The 18,210-nt window shown below is 32.6% G+C and overlaps 1 protein-coding gene across 1 annotated transcript; it reads left to right on the top strand.

Annotated features, from left to right (window-relative positions):
• The first annotated feature begins 715 nt into the window (after positions 1 to 715).
• Positions 716 to 14,453, top strand: LOC127708784 (uncharacterized). The gene is made up of 8 exons (XM_052213902.1): positions 716 to 840; positions 3,407 to 3,673; positions 4,188 to 4,333; positions 7,948 to 8,101; positions 9,235 to 9,498; positions 9,971 to 10,084; positions 10,975 to 11,050; positions 12,845 to 14,453. Exons 1-8 carry the CDS (start codon positions 768 to 770, stop codon positions 13,923 to 13,925), a joined length of 2,175 nt encoding a protein of 724 aa, XP_052069862.1. The 5' UTR covers positions 716 to 767; the 3' UTR covers positions 13,926 to 14,453.
• Positions 14,454 to 18,210: the final 3,757 nt, after the last annotated feature.

Raw genomic sequence — 18,210 nt, forward strand, 5'->3', positions numbered from 1 at the left:
GTGTTTGGTTTTCTTTGAAATACAAATATCAACATTCATAACAAAACATTTTGACACATCTGCATTTGATGACTTCTGTAATTTATACAAAACTAAAGTTGACATTTCCTCAGAGATTGGATAGTCTTTTGGCACTACACTTTACATAAACCTACACAAATTCTTTTACATCTTGTCTTTCAAGTCTTTGAACTCACGCCGTTAACCCCGAATAAAATTTCGAAAAGTTCAAATTTCACAGACTACAACTGGTGATTAGCATTATTCTTAGAAATTATGTAACCCAAATTATGAGTGGTCATATGTTCATTTCCTAAGACGTGATGGTTCAGTCATGCAATTGTCTGTAACCGGAGAGCATGATTCTTATGAGAAAATCACTAAGTATCTACTAATGAAGGGAAGCAATCCCGTCACAGATCATTTAAACGATTTTCACTACTGTTTGTACAGTTTCCTACGTATCTGTACACGTGTTTGATCTTCTAATGTAAATTATTCATAAATAATGTCAACGAAGCATAATGTATTTTTGAATTTCCTCATGCAAAATTATTTCAGAGATGAATATCCTATTTGGTAAAATGTCTGTAATATATACACTAATGTACAAGTAAATATTTGTATTTATATTGTTAACGTTAAAAAAATAAAAAGGGAAAAGGAAATGTATGATGTGGTCATATCCTATCATGTACATAGTGTTGGTCTCATTTAGTTATGTAAATGTGATAAATGTTTTGTGTCTCGATAAAGTCAAAGAAGATATGCATGGACTGTTTTTGTTTCAGATTTGGATCAGTTTTATACTGACAAAATTCGTCTACATGGAAAGAAACTGTAAGTTTAAATTATATTTTTTTGGAATTTCCTTTTCTCTTACATCTTGTCCTCCCCATCTGTTTATCTCTCCATAAAAAAGTTTTATCAATGCAAAATTTCCGACAAGTGACACATTATTTTAACGAACTTGACGGAACTACTTTACAGCTGACATATGATTAGAACAAAAACTTTACATTACTTTACAATGTTTAGTTGTGTCAATAGTCTGAACGATTTTGAGCTTGAAAAATTGTATTAGCACTTGGCCGATGTCTAAGACTGTATGCTGGCCTCATGATGTGTTTTGGCTATTTTGTCGTAGATTTGCTGTCTCATTGACGAATATCCCATATTTCCTTTTATTCATACCTGAAAACTTTTGAAGGGATAAATTTATTTGTTCATTGGTTCAATAGCTTCCTTGTAATCAGCAACTTACTATCAAGAAATTCATGATAGGAAAAACAAGCACTAATATATCGCGATCGTATATAGAAACAACGTATTTTTACATATGGTGAAGATTGTCTACACAAATCGTCAAAAGAATGAAACTTGATATGATTTCTTTACACAATTGGTAGGTATGCACCTGTGTATTTTCATAAGAATGATTTTCTGTGATTTATCCGTTTCAAAACATGGTATTTCATTTCTTCAAATACACAAGTTTGACAAAGCTCTATTGTCAATAACTTTCATTGGAATTACCTTCGTGTATAGTTTGCAACCTCTATTTCGTTTTTTTTTTTTTATCAAGATTACATATGGAAAAAATTGTCAGCAGAAAATTTCCTGCAGTTTACATTGAAGAAAGAGAATAAAGGGAAGATATCAAAGGGGTCAATCAATTTGTTTTATTTCGATTAATGATTTTTTATCGACCCCTTTGCTATCTTCCCTCTATTGTTCAATGTGAACCTTTTTGACCAGTGATCGCAGCGAACGAGCAAAAAAGCTTCACATTGTTTCGAGGGGCTGAAATTTTAAGATATCTATACGTAGAAAACAACCTGATAATCTGTTTATCGTTCTATTGCTGGTCTTTTCCCGATCCCTTGGATAGTTTACACTTGATGAAAGCAAGCTTGATAACGTCTCCTCTCACATTGTGACATTGCTGATAACTTCTCCTCAGACATTGTGACGTCGCTGATAATACCTGTTCACCTCTCAAACTGTGATACGAGAATTACGGAGCGACTGAGCAGGGTGATATAGGCGAAGAGAAGAACAATAACACTCCATAGCGGATTGGTAAAACTCATATCTTTACTCTAAGACATCACCGAATTCATAAATCATCGGTCATGAAAATTATGTAACCCTAAAACTAAGCCGAATATTTTATCAAGTTTTGGATAGAGACAGCAGAGACAAACGATATATTTGTTAATCTAATGATTGATATAAAAAGGAGTTGGTGTAGATTTCAAAAACTAGTTTAAATCTTTTGACGAACACGTCCCCTCAACGTTACAATTTTATGTCAATAAAAAAGTCAAGCATCTTTGCGATTTCAATTTCAGAGATATTTTTATTTGAAAGTGAGTGTTTTTATTTTTACAAAGTATGATTTGTCCCTTCCTTACATTGTGTGACATGGCTATTATTTTTTCACTAAACAAAGTTAGACTACTTTTTTCAACCTGTCTGTATGTTGAGAATATGGAATACTAGTGTAAAGCATAGAGAAGTCAAATGTGTTATATCATTGCACGAGGAGAGGGACTTATACTAAATATATTTTAATATATAATAATGGGATGTGATTAACAAACAAATAACTATATTGGGTTTGGGTTTGTATGCGTCGACAATGACATATTTGTTATGACGATAGGACAGGTTTGTTGCAACATTTGAGTATTTGAAGAAAGACGAAGTACGAGGGTTCATTTAGACCCATTACGTTTGTAATTCTAATTTGTTTCAAAGATCGCATAGCCTCAACTAATTCGAAACGAGTATCAACGACTATGAATGTGGTTTGATAAAACAATATTCTATAGTTGTTGTCCTTTGTAATAACACGTATAATATGATCATATTCCTTAGGTAATCTCGTGATCGAGAGTTTGAAAGCCAAAATATATATAACAAGGACAGTTTTCAAATAGACCCTGCTTTTATTCGAATCACTGCAAAAACAAACAAAATAAAAATGTTTTATAACTTATTAAGTTTAAATGCCTAGAATTACACCATCTGGTTAGTTTACTCAAGGGATAAGTCATTAAATGTTATATGACGTCAAAATATTTGCTACCGCATAAATTTTCGACATAATATAAACAACAAATACCACTTATATAAATGAAGAGTCCTACCGAATAACATGGCACAAAGATCATCAGTGGGACTATTTATCGACCGTGCATAAGAATATTATTAAGTTCTCTAAGGTTAAATCAGAAAAAAATGCTTAATCTGTAATCGATTTATTTGTACTGTTAAAGGACTTTTTAGAATTGATGTTCATGTAAAATGTTTAAAATATAATGAACAAAGTCATCAACTACTTCCTATGTTAATTGACATTAAAAGAGTTTTTTTCAAACCGATCTTGTAACCATTGTAGTGACAGCAATTCTGTGTGAACAGCAAACAGTGTCATTAAAATGTGACGAAGGAACTAGGATTCATATCAGTGAGGTACATTTTGGACAAAAAGAAGAAGTCTTATCTCTCGCCAATACAACGCCGACCAAAGATGAAAATACAACGAGGGAAATTGTTGAGTTATTATGCAATACGCACAATACTTGCCGCATTGATAACAGTCTAAATAATTTTACTGGTTTTCTGTCACTGGTTCCAAGAAAAATTAGTTTCACGTACAGATGTGGTGAGTGTTTCTTTAAATGTTTAAGATGACAATTTCAAATACAAATGTAAATATGTTTTTCTGTGCATTCAAGGATTCAAGTATAATTGTATATTAAAAGGATAAGTTAATTTTTGGTTTTTATGCCTCTATAATTCGGCAAAATAAATAAACAGTGGAATGATTCAACCTAACAACACAAAAAACACCTACAGGTCAACATAAAGTCACCACAAATTTAAAATGTTTTTTTTTCTGTTCATTCAAAGAATCTTAGTCTAGTTTTATATTAAAAGGATAAGATAATTTTTGGTTTAATTGGCCTTTTTTATTCGCCCTAATAAAACACAAATGGTGTGATTCAAAAACTTAGCAACACTAAAAGACAGCTATAGGTCAACATACAGTCTTCAAAAGTAGATAATGTGTACTTACCAGTTTACGGTCTGATTAAAATCATTTTCATGATAATAAAATAAAACAAAATTAATTCTTATATTTATGAACATTTTTGTAACTACAACCATCATTTCAGAATTTGAATATCATGGTTGTTTCACAGATGAGATGGAATATGGTCTGTATAGTCGTGGATTTTTCTTAGCCGACAACATGTCTGCAAAAATTTGCTATTATATATGCAACACAGGACACGTCTCTCGTCAATTTTTTGCTACAGAGGTAATTTTGTATATGTTTATGTCTTACTCATAATTTTTGATACCTTAGTTTTTGTTTCCACATCATTTACCACCTGTTCAACTTCATTTGAACATAAAGTACCGAGTGAAGTACTCGCAATACGTGTATCTGGAATAAACTACATTAGGTACCCTCGAGATCAAATAAATTAAGCTTCATGTAAGAGTCATGTAGCTCTTCAACTGTTTCGTTTCTAATACATCCTTGGGTTTCAAATATTCGGCTTTGATAGTTTCTGATGAAGGTAAATCTAGAAAAGCGCTTCGGACGCATGAAATTTATAAAGTGTTGTTTTCACTTTTTACACGTACTTTTTGGACAAAATAGATATAAGCCTTACACAAAAAGATATTTTACAAACATTACTATCTGTGAAAATACATCCTTTAGCAAAATATCTTTTTGGTATAACTGTTGCTCATATCTGAAAATTATTGACAATGTCTCAAAATGAGGGTATTTTGGCAGTTTCTTCAGTTTTGCACTAACTTCAAATTTTTTAGGCCCGCACGCGAATATGCAAGCAATATTCAGAAAGTAAATACTTATGTCCTATGATCATCTGAAGGATGTTATTTTGTAGATTTATGATACTTTTTATTATCGATTTCAAGGGACCAAAAAAGTGGCATTATCATAACAACTTCTTTGCCGAAAAGAGTTGCAACATCAATTTTGTTTAGACGAAATGCATGTATGGTTTGAAATGCTAAACAAAACAAACTACAGCAAGCAACTCATTGGGTGTCACACAGTACTTTTGTTCTGATTTTGAAAGAGTACGGCTAGCGTAAGCCAGAACATGTTCTAGCCCTTCAGCTTAGGCCCGACCACACAGTTATTTCGTAGTGCATTTCTTTTAGACAATATATTCAAATTAAAAAATCGCACCTACCCTATCTCAAAAAGATTTTTACAGTGTAGTGTACTACCTTTGGGACAAATTATATCAAAATTATAGAAAAGTCTACCAGCTCTAACTCAAAATATTGACCATTCTATATTAAGGGGGTTTATGATTCAGTTTGACAGCTTCAGAAATACTAATTTTTGACCTATTTCAACTGGACCAAATCGTTATTTTACCTAAAAATATATCACCCAAATTTTTTTAACATGTAATTTCACCCCCTACTTAATATTTCATGCAGAAATTAAAAAGAAATAAATTTGGAAAGTGTATGAAAAAAAAATACAAATTATACACTGTCCACACTAGGGACTATATAAGATGCCAATAAGACGATGTCGTCCGCATATAAAAGTAACGAAAGCGTAGAGTCACCAATATTTACACCAAGTCTGAGACTGTTTACTTCCTGTACCAGGTCGTTGATAAAAATTGAAAAAAAACGTTGGAGATATATTATTCCCTTGTTTAACCCCAGAACTACATACGAACCAATGTGAAAGTCTGTTGTTCACACGAACACAAGCAGAAGTACTAAGGTAAATGTTTTTAATTGAGTTGTACATTTTCCCATCAATGTTATTTAACAGAAGCTTATATAACAACAAATCTCGGTCAACAAAATCGAACGCTTTCTTAAGATCAATGAAAGTTGCGAATGAAGTCTTGTGGTTTCTCGATACAGCATTAAGAGTAAATACATGATCCTCACACGATCGATCGGAGCGAAAACCATTTTGTTCGTCTGATAAAATATCGTTGGACTCTAAATAGGATGATAATCGACTGTTGATGAATGCACTGTAAAGTTTTGATATACAAGAAAGTAAACTAATTCCTCGGTAATTGAGAGGTACACCTGTATCAGCAGATATGTCTTTTAGAATCGGACAAAGTATAGCCTGTCTCCAAACAGACGGAATGATACTGGTACAAAAATCAATTGAAACAATGAATGAATCACGGATACTACAGGTTCATATTTCAGCACTTCGTACGGAATACTATCTATACCACAACTTTTAACGTTTTTTGTTTTGTAAACAAGCCGTCTAATTTCTTCGATGGTTCTTGATTTTCATTATAAAGCGGGTCAAGCATTTTGTCCTCTAATGACGATTTGAGTTTTGAAGCTTGCCTGTAAAATTCATCGTCGAAGTTTTGAAGCGGCATTATCCATATTGTATATTTTCTGAAAGTCCGTTTTCCATTTACTCAATATAGTTTCATCATCCGTGAGAATCGTTCCATCTTCGCCGTATACCTCCATCGGGATTTGTTGGGATCTACGAGGTCCGAGTTTTTTTTATTTTGTTCCAAAAGTCATTAGGGTTCGATGTTGTCATGTTTTCAATTTCAACACAAAACGAATGTCTAAATTGTCGTTCACATCGCTTTAAATTGCGGTCGAAATTTTTTTGGGCAGTATGAAATTCTTCACGGAGTTTACGTTTAACGGACAAGTTACCTCTAAATTGAAGAAATCCTTTTTCTCTATTACGCATAGAATGCCACAGTGAACCAAGATAGTCATTCCAATAAGGTTTTCCTACTTTAAAACGTTTACTTGTCCTTCTACTAGTGTCGAAAACTAGAATTTTAGCGTTCATTTCGTCAATGATTATATTACACAAATCTGAATATATATTATTCATATTAGTCTGAGTTTCTCTCGTGGTTTCTATTCTGTATATCAGTTTGCAAGGCGGTTTTACGCATATCCGACGCTAGGAAATCATTTGGGATCGAGTTTAATTTGTATCGTTTTGGCAAAGAACACGTAGCTTGGCATGATTCTTTAGCTTCCTCGTAGGAAATGAATTCAAATAACCATGTACCGTAATTACAGGTCTTCGTCGTCATAGACTTATGAAAAATGACAAAAAGCAAGAAATCGTGCCTACTTATATACGACTATGAAAGCCGTGCTATTCTTGAAGGAGGGGTGTTTCCTTAGTTCCTCATTACTTATATAAGAGTTTCCTTTGAAACACCCCTTCACATTTGACCTAACCCAATATTTACCCGCGAAATATCTTGTTCATTTCTCCCTTTTATCAAAGTATGTACAAATACTTAAAATAAAGCTTCTACCGAACTGTAACTAATGTAAACTTTCTAATCTATGATACAAAATCATCACACTTACAACCTCGGGATTGGTTTATGTTAGATAGTTGTCTCATTGATAATCATACGACATCTTTTTATTTTTATATTGTCATCAAGATGTGAACTAATATTCTTTTAATTTTTGAATACTTTTCATGTTTGAGTCCCAAATGGCCAAATGGGAAGTTTGAATGATTTTATTCAGGTGCAACACACATATCTATAAATCTGCAGGTCCTTTGTTGAATAGAAAATAACCAAGCATGCATATAATCTTTTACCCAATCTTTTTATAATTTTGTGAAAATCAAATTAATTCGGTTGTCATTTTTAATCAGACATTTAAATTTCTTGTATACAGTTCAGCTAAACAAAGATTGCAATCAGGTTCAAAATGAGGTCACAACTCTTATCCACAACGCCTCAAAAAAAAGAAAGTCTTTAACAGAAACAGCTTCTGTTCATTTTTTACGAGCAAGCAATTTGATATGAATGGTTACAGTATCATATGTAGTTGGTTGTTTATTTTGGGGAAGGGAAAAAAATGTCAGACTCGCTTTAACTGTTGTAGAATGGCGATCAATGTTTTTGTGGTGGTACCATAGGCCTGAGTAAGCTAGAGAAAAGGAAACAGAAAGAAAACAAATGTGAAACTCCATGCGTGTCAAACGAAAATGAAATGTGTGGATCCATAAACAAAGCGTCAGTTTACGTGTTTGAAACAGGTATTTTTTCTAATTGAAATGAGGAGATGTGGTATGATTGCCAATGAGACAACTATCCACCAAAGTTGAACTTTTCTTGTCGTTTTATGTCTATGACTGAATAATTTATTATAATAGATTATAATAGGAAATTTATTATGGGGTAATAGTAGATTTCTAGTATTCGTTATCATATTCGTTAAAAGTGCACTGCATAGAATACTAGTACATTGAGATAGCCTGCAAGTACTATAACTTAAAGCTAAAATTATATCACACTGTACAAAAGAATGATATTCATTATTATCTTTCATAGATAGACAAGGCTTAAATAAACAGTTATCAAAGGTACCAGGCTTATAATTTTATACGCCAGACGCGCGTTTCGTCTACATAAGACTCATCAGTGACGCTCAGATCAAAATAGTTAGAAAGCCAAAACAAGTACAAAGTTGAAGAGCATTGAGGACCCAAAATTCCAAAAAGTTGTGCCAAATACGTCTAAGGTAATCTATGCCTGGGATAAATAAATCCTTAGTATTTCGAATAATTCTTACTTTTGCAAACAGTAAATTTATAAAAATGGCCATATAGTTGATATTCATGTCAACACCGAAGTGCTGACTACTGGGCTGTTGATACCCTCGGGGACGAAACGTCCACCAGCAGTGGCATCGACCCAGTGGTGTAAATAGTTATCAATAGTACCAGGCTTATAATTTTATACGCCAGATGCGCGTTTTGTCTACATAAGACTCATCAGTGACGCTCAGATCAAAATAGTTAGAAAGCCTAAACAAGTACTAGTACAAAGTTTAAGAGCATTGAGGACCCAACATTCCAAAAAGTTGTGCCAAATACGGCTAAGGTAATAAACACCTCTTGACACAGAACGTTTAAAAAATAGAGTTGGAAAGTAGGAATGTTATGCGTCCAACGTGCTTTTCTGGGTTTAACTTCATGAGGAGCGCTCAAACCCTAAACTTTTAAAGCCAAGGTTGTGTAAATATTTGATGATCTATATGACCTTAAAGGACCAACAACAATGATCAAAGACGTCCTGCAAGATCCATAAAATTAATTACGTCAATTTCATGCATGTACCATCACTTTGTCATATTGCAAATTTCTTTTTATTCAAATTCCCTTTGTAGATAAACAACAAATTGATTCAGCCTATACAACGCAGATGAATTTGCATAGTTGTCACTACGGTTCAGAAATGAAAGACATCTACATTAAATCACTCGAAAGATCCGAACATTGTGATGATCTGGCTAATACCACTCTGTCAGATACTCAAAATTGCTACAGAAAATTTTACTGTTTTAATTCGTCAATAGATATCCGTAATATTACAGAGGATTTCCGTTTCTTATTCTTAAGAAAGTATATGAAGATTACCTATTCTTGCTTAGGTGAGTTGTAGTTTGTGGGGATTGAACTGAATTAACCAGGCCCCATAAAAAGAAACCACTTCATTTGAAAATATACCTTCGGGTTAAGTGCATTGATATTTCCTTTTCTTCATGACACCATACACTTACATACTTGAAGGAAGGGGCAAAGAGCATAAACTATTTTAAAAAACAAGCGATAAAAAGCTTCATTTTAAATTAGAGATTCACTGTTATTTACGAATTTTTCGATAAGAGACGCCTAAAATAAAGTTTCCTGGAGACTTGTTTATTTGAGGTTTCATTTCTTTTTTTTAATCCATTCGTATTATGTGTCCTAATTTACTCTGCCTTATCTTTGCGGTCTTGAGATACAAATGTATTTGTTTAGAATGACTATTCTTTTTTCATACACATTTTGTAAAACCCTCAAAACCGTTTTTTACGAGTAATATTAATCATTTTTCAATTTCTTTTTTTTATCTTTGTCTAGGAGATTCCAATGCCCCTGTTGGTTCATTACAGTCAATAAACGGAAGTATAGGTTCACATAACAACAATATAATGAATAGTGTTCCTGTAGGATCATTACACTCAATAAACGCAAGTACGAATTCAAATAAAAACCAAATAGCAAATAGGGTATTTATATAGATTCAACTTTTTTTTAAGTTGTTTGCATATATTCAGTTATATGTAATCAACTATTTTAACCCATATGCATTAATTTTAAAGTGTGGTTAATGATTATAGACGTTGACGTTTGATTAAGTTCTGACATTTTATTTGTGTAGTTACTATACTATATATAAAAATATTGGTTTTTTTAGCCGAATGGGTGGGAAAATAGTCCGATTTTTGCCAACAGTAAGGAGAGAAATATGGATAATGTATAAATACGAGGACCGGATCCAATCTATCTTTGTATAAAATCTGTTATTATTTTCTGTTATTTGATTTCTAAAAGCGTTCCGTTTTTGTATGATTTCCGTTTTAGTACACAGTTCAAAAATAGATATTTCTACAATTAAAACTCTGATTGGTTGGATCAATGTAAAGATCCGAATGACTACTTGCCACACACGAAAGTTTTCTTTTTTCATTTGCTCAAAAAGTATTCCATAAATAAAACACTTTGATGAGGTATTATATCAAACATTTAAAAAAGAAAACTAAGATTTATGGCATGCCTAATTAGATATAAGAAGATGTGGTATGAGTGCCAATGAGACAACTCTCCATCCAAGTCAAAATTTATAAAAGTAAACCATTATAGGTCACAGTACGGTCTTCAACACGGAGCCTTGGATCACACCGAACAGTAAGCTATAAAGGGCCCCAAAAAATTACTAGTGTAAAACCATTCAAACGGGAAAACCAACGGTTTTATATATTTACTGGCATCGTTATAGGTTTCGTTTCGTTATCTTAATGATAACGTGTAGTGTCTGTAAATCATATATCTTATGGTTTTTAGATGCAGTGATATATTTTCAGGTATTGTTGGTGGCGTGGTCGGAGCTGTTATCCTTACTGTTTGCATCGTTTTTCTTACCTTGTGTCTGGTTAAAAGGTAAGGTAATTGTTCTATCTATTAACTGTAAAATTACAATAGTAAGTCAAACTAAAATTCGGGATTGAATTGAATAATGCGATTTCCCCCTTTCGAAAACTCGAAAAGTTGTGACATATTTGTTATAGAATCTAAATCATTTACTCTTCATTTGGATATAAATTCTATGAGACGATTGCATAATTATGCTCTTATATGGTATCGGTTAATTGTCGTAACAATGTCTTAATACGATTTTAATCAAAATAATTGTTTTAAACAAAACATCGAATTACCATACTCACGAGGTTTTTTATGATAAAAACGAGAGGTCGCGTAAACGAAAATGAAACGAAACACATTATTTCATTAGCTATATTAATTTGAAGTGGGTTGTTTTGTTGATGAAACGGATATTCATCAATCTAATTGATATATAGATATGTGATTTCGCTATGATCGACGAGTAAGCGAGTTAAAATAGATCTGAATCTGATGCAAATATCTTCTCATCATATAAAATAAAGGCAACAGTAGTATACCGTTGTTCAAAAGTCATAAATCGATTGAGAGAAAACAAATCCAGGTAACAAACTAAAACCGAGAGAAACACATCAGCTATAAGAGGAAAACAACGAAATAACAGAACACAAAAGTGCAACGAAAACAAACAACAATGCAACATTCATAGAAACGAACTATTAAATAACAACTGCCATATTCCTGACTTGATACAGGACATTTTAAGAAAACATGGTGGGTTGAACCTGGTTTTGTGGCTAGCCAAACCTCCGCGCTTTATGGCAATGTTAAATATACCGCTAAAATGACAACATTACATGACGGGAACAGAGTACAAATAAATGCAAAAACACCAAAGACAGAGAAATACATAAACAAATAATATAAAAGTACATTTCGACATGTTAACCACAGAATAACAACGAATAACTAAAATAATTTAGGACAGTACACAAAAACAGCTTAATAGAATTACGAAGTGTGCGTCTGTAAAAAATGCTTTTTAAATCCGCTTTTCCGGATTTAATTTTTGCAAGCGCTTGTAAATACGTAGAAACGTTAGATGCTATATGACTTAAAGGGATCTAACAACTGCAATATCCAAATGTAAAAAAATGATTTTATTCATGCAAAGGATATACTGTTGAAATTGAATTAATTTGTTTAGTTTGCCGGTAACTTGTTATTTAAAAAGTATCACTAAAATAGCGAATTCCAAGGTTAATTCAATAAGGGGAAGTACATAAAAACTGAGAAAATCAACAGTTATCAATCAACAGAACGAGTGAAAAACAGCTGTACGGGCATTTTCCGAAAATTGTGGTTCAACCCTGGTTTTATAGCTGGCTAAACCTCCTACTTGTATGCCAGTTGATTATAGTTCCGTTATATTGACAAAGTTGGGTGAGCAACCCAAACAGACGTAATAAGTTAATGTGACAATAATTGGGATCCAGAAAACTATGTAAACATACATCACAGTTGACTAAAATAAACATACAAATAAATTTAACAAAGACGTCAACAAAACAGGTGTTGTAGTTGATAGTAAATTGTTTTAAAGGAGTACGAAATGATTTTTTTTTCAACTGAATTAGACGCAGTTATACTTCTCTTTATGCTTCATTGACAAAAAACGTATAACATCATTTCATTTGTAAATGTTTGAAATGCAATTGTCATGCTTAGTTTCATTACATACATATTGCACAACAACTCTTTAATGAGAAATATCAAATAAGAGCTTTATATTGGATATTTAATCTCAGGCATGTATTTATTTTATTTCTTGAGGTCCACTAGTAAAAACAGAAAGAAGAAAAGGAGACAGTATACAACTTCTAAAAATGGTTCGGAGATCCAAGATAATGCTTTATTGGTCATGTTATCTTCTAATAATCCATCATCACCCGGATACGAGAGTCTTCAGTTAAATCATACGGAGTTCTTCGAATATGCACAAACCATGGTTACAGCTGAACAAGATTTAACCGATGACGAGATAATAAATGATCATTGTTCAAAGCAGTTAGCGAATGATAATAATGAAGTTAACCATTATGAGTTCGTTGAAGCAGCAAATTATTCTAAATATGATAAGGGCTGTCCTTGTAATCAAAGTAGTTTTCAGTTTCTTAATTCATCTGAATCTGTATCAAACAATAGTCAATTTAACAGCAACAATAAAATCGAGGAATTATTGCCTGTTAAAAATATTATCTGTGATACCACGATAGATAATCCATATGACACAATTGATCCAGAAGAAACTGGATTCAACAGAAGTAAGTCTAACAACAGTAACAGTAAATTAGAGAAAATTGTCCACGGTGAATACCCAACTCAAAGGAAAAGTACAGGTAATGCATACGCCGTGCTTGATCCTAAGGAAACTGGATTTTACAGAAGTAGTTCTTGCAACAGTAACAGTAAATTAGAGAATATTGTCCATTGTGAAGATCCAACTCAAAGGGAGAGTACAGGTAATGCATATGCCATACTTGATCCAATAGAAACTGGATTTTACAGAAATCATTCTTTAGACAATGAACTGGTGAAAGTATTTCCCGGTGATGACCTCAACCAGAAGGATAACAGTACAGTCAATCCATATGCCATACTTAATCCAGAAGAAACTGGGTACAGTAGAAGCAAAGTAGAGAACTGCAAACGCGCTTGCAGTGAAACTACTAGAATAGATCCTCCAGGATTAGCTTTTGATAACAGAATGGAGGATTATACACAGAATGCATACTCAGTTCTTGATTCAGGAGAAACAGGATTTATCAGAGGTCAGGTTACAGTTCAAATGAATGAAACATGTCATACAAATAATGAATATGATTTAAACAGTTGGACTTACCTTGCAAAATGAGCATTTTATAATAGCTACTTATGTTAATTTGAACGGATGCAGACAAAACCGTATAGAATAACTGTTTCAAAAATAATACTTACAACTACGAAGATGCATATGATCATGTCAGTGTAAAAAATATATGAAATTTTAGGTTGACCATTTACTTTGAAGAGTAGCAATATTTTAATACTAAATATGCTATTGAAAAAGTAACAATTATTTTTATTCTCCAACTCATGGAGTGGATGGTATATAGCACCAATTCGTCTTTTCTTTACAGTTCGTCTGTCCGTTAACATTATTATCTTTAATTATTTATGTTTTCTATGTTTAGGACTTTCACTCTTTATAGACGAAATTTTAATTTTTTATTACACCCACTGAACATAAATTTTTAATTCATAATTTCCAGCTTCTGTTTATAGATTGATTTGATTAGGAACTTAACAATATTGAATTGTACCATGTGATCGAAACTATTTGGCGAAACTTTGAATTCTTATTGTACCCACCGAACTTGGGATGTTTTGTTATCTGTATTAACTGATTTAATATTAAGTTGAGTTGTACCGTATATAAATTTATCAAAGATACAAGGCTTGTGATGAAGTAAGCAAGACGCGCGGTTCGTTTACATAAGACTCGTCAGTGGCGCTTGACTCAAAACAATTGAAAAGCCAATCAATTATGAAGTTGGAGAGCATTAAAAACTAAAAATTCAAAAAGCTGTGATAAATCTGGCTAAGGAACAGAAAAACAGAGCGTTTTGAATTATTTTAACATTTTATGAACAGTTAATTTCCACATCACATGATCACATCAATTATATGTCATGTGAGCATAGGAGCGCTGACTACAGGTTTTATCATACACAGCAATTTTCAGATTATGTAGAGTTGTTATTACACTTGATCAATATCATTTTTCGTCTTTCAGGCTGTCTCGCCATAACGAAAGTCACGAAGACCAGATTTTATATGCGAATCTAGATTCCGGCGTCGTTGGCGTCGTCATCATTTTGGTAGTTTTTTTAAACATTAATCACTTTGTCAAAACTTCATAGAACTTTAGTTATAACAACTCAACAAAGATACTATAGGCGTATAATTTGGTACGCCAGATGCGCGTTTCGTCTGCAAAAGACTCATCAGTGGAGTTCGAATCAAAACAGTTAGACGGTCAAATAAGATACGAAGTTGAGCATTCAAAACCCAAAATTCCGAAAAGTTTGAGTTCTTTTAGCTTCGCAAATAAAAGTCGGTTCAATGAACTGTTAATACTGCTGATGATTTTCATTTGCCAGTGTACAATTGAAATTACTTAACTCAATGATAGAGCTAATTCTCTTTAACGGTTTTGAGGTTTGGATTTTTTTCTAATTTGAAATTTTGTAAAAGAATACTTTGACTAAGAAATACCACAGCTAGTTTATTGTGTATGCAGAGTTGGGAGGATTTCCTCTGAATAGGATTGGGAATGTGCCAAAGAGACAACAACCCAACCAAAGATCAGAAAACAGCCCAACTATTTTAATCAAATTTATAAGTATTTCCTTCTACTTTAGAATTGTAAATAATGAAAGTAATCTAAGTAATACAAGTGCTTTCTATAGGTTGATGTTACCTTAGAAAAATCAAGGTCATAATATTTTTGAGTCGACAAATTTTAAACAATAGAAATTAAATAACTTGTTTAGATTGTTTCACTAATCTTATTGGCTTTTGTGATAAAAATTGTCTTGATCGAATATTGTGTGATCGTTTAACTACCGCTCAGGGATTATTTTACTGGGTACAGCAAAATAGGACCGGATTCTCTGAATACGTGCCTTTAATTTTTTGTCCCCTGACAATCCAAATAGGATTTCTTGATCTCACAGGTCGTACAACAGACATTGGGCTATTTATATTGTTAAGTCTTGAATGCAAGAAACAAAAACACGAAACAGAAAAAATATGATAGTAAATATTGAAGCCTACAAAAAATCAAGTTTTCATATTTTTACTGCAACTTTTCGGTCAAATCAAAACTAAACTTTGAAAAAATAATGTATTCAAAAGTGAAAATAACACTATATACATTTGGTGTGTCCGAAGCGCTTTTCTGGATTTACCTTCATCGGGAACACTTATACCCCAAAAATTAAAAGACAAGGATATAGAGGTACCGAACACGTTATGAGCTGTATGACCATAGCGAACCAAAAAAGACTTGCTAAATCCACCTAAGGTCAAGTTTGCCTGCGGGAGTGGGAACCTTAGTGTTTTAATAATTTCTGTAATTTAATCAATTTAAGAAAGGTATGTTATAAATCATGACAGTATCGGTGCACTGAGCTGATGATACCCTCGGAGATTCACAGTCCATCAGGAGAGGTACGAACAGTGCTGGAAAAATGACATAAACACTATAAATTTGCAGTATCCGAAGTTTTTTTTCTGGATTTATCTAAATCATGAACACCCAAACCCTAAAATGTGAAAGCCAAAGAAATATAATTACTGTACATGAACACGTGAAGTGCTATAGGAACAAAACTTTGCCTGAAGGGAGTTGAAACCATAGTTTCTTAATGATCTCAGAATTTCAACAAAGAAATTAAAATAGGGTTTTTTAGAAATTATATCAGTACCAACTTACTGAATACTGAGCTGATGACACCCTCGGGTACTAATTGTACACCAGCAGCGGTATCGACCCAGTAGTAGAACGTAAAAATAATACTCCTAGTATATAAATGTAGTTCGTCCGTAGCTGTATTCTAGATTTACCTTCTTCTGGAACGCTCAAACCCACAATTGTAAAGTCATGGAAATAATAATACCTAAACACATTAACCAGGACATCAAAGAATAGCTAAATTCGTCTAAGGTCACTTCTTATTTTTGATCAGCTGATATACATGGCAATTGGAGGCAAACAAAAATCTGATATATCATGAGACTGAATAATTTCTGTTTGGATAGAGACTGATTATCTATGATAATCGCCAAAGATACCGGGTGTGTTAATTTTTGGAGGTTTAATATGAAGAGCTTAAACCATATAGAAAACTATTGAAACATCAATTTGTGCAATGGAGTATATATGAGATAATCAGTGGTCAATGGGTTTTTTGTGCAATCAAGATGATCCCAGTTACTATAATAGAAGTTTTCAGAAAAACATTATAAAGAATATATTCATTTTTTTTTTCTCATTGACCTTTATAGGGCATATATAGTTTTCAATTCACACTCCATGATCCCCTTCTACCCTGAATATGTTATGCAGTGGCATTATCAATATAATAGAACGGTTTTCCTATCTGAGAGAACTACATCCTCTTCTTTAATCAGACTAGGTCTGATTAAACCTGAACTTCTTTCACTCGCACTAGCTGGGTCCAATATATTTGATTTGTTTCTTATAAAAGGTCGACATGTAAAAATCATTCTCAAATTGTTATATAAGTGTTATAAGTTGTATAAATACAGTTAACTTTAAGTCGCTTGTTGAGGAACTTGTGATGTCAATAATGATTTTGGCAAGACTGATATTGTACATTTCAAACCATCAGTGTCGAATAGAAAATAAAAAAATAATGTCTAAACCTATTCAAACTACCTTTCTAAGGTGATTAGTAATAATAATAATAATAATAATAATAATAATAATAATAATAATAAAAACACGAGGATATGTAAAAAACGTATGTTATAAATCATGTAAGTTCCGAATCACTGACTACCGAGCTGATGATACTCTCGGGGACTAACAGTGCACCAGCAGAGGTATCGGACCAGTGCTAGCAAACAAAAATAACATATTATAAATTTTGTCAATTTAAAGCCCTTTTCTGGATTTACCCTTCATCAGGAACGCTCAAACCTAAACATTTGAAAGCCAGGGATGTATAAATACTTAGAAATGTTAGGAGCTATGTGACCAAAGGGGGCATGAACAAAATAGCCAAACCTATCTTAGGTAATTTTTGCCTAATGGCGTTGGAACCTTAGTTTCTTCATAATTTCTTAATTTAGCAATTGTAGAAACATATAACATAAACCTAAAAAATAGATTAAACTGATGAACCTGTTATCTGATTTTCAAATATTAACTCGTTTCCTAAATTAAATATATTTAAAGTATGTTTTGTGTTTTCGCAACGTTTTAACAGATATCAATAAATAAATCATAGTTAAAAGGGTATTTTATATTTCTGTTTAACTCTTTTTCCTCAAATAACTCGTCATTGAAACGCGATGACATTGCAAAATAGTACGATTCAAACTTCTTTTTACGCTGCCGATGCACAACT

The sequence above is a fragment of the Mytilus californianus genome, unplaced genomic scaffold (genome assembly GCF_021869535.1).
Source record: "Mytilus californianus isolate M0D057914Y unplaced genomic scaffold, xbMytCali1.0.p SCAF_7, whole genome shotgun sequence".
Classification (NCBI taxonomy): domain Eukaryota; kingdom Metazoa; phylum Mollusca; class Bivalvia; order Mytilida; family Mytilidae; genus Mytilus; species Mytilus californianus.

Excerpts from the sequence above, each read along its gene's own strand:
- LOC127708784 (XM_052213902.1), top strand. The coding sequence starts at position 768 with ATGCATGGACTGTTTTTGTTTCAGATTTGGATCAGTTTTATACTGACA. Across the intron at positions 8,102-9,234 it reads AGTTTACGTGTTTGAAACAG|ATAAACAACAAATTGATTCA; the intron begins GTATTTTTTCTA and ends TTCCCTTTGTAG. Across the intron at positions 10,085-10,974 it reads ATTACACTCAATAAACGCAA|GTATTGTTGGTGGCGTGGTC; the intron begins GTACGAATTCAA and ends ATATATTTTCAG.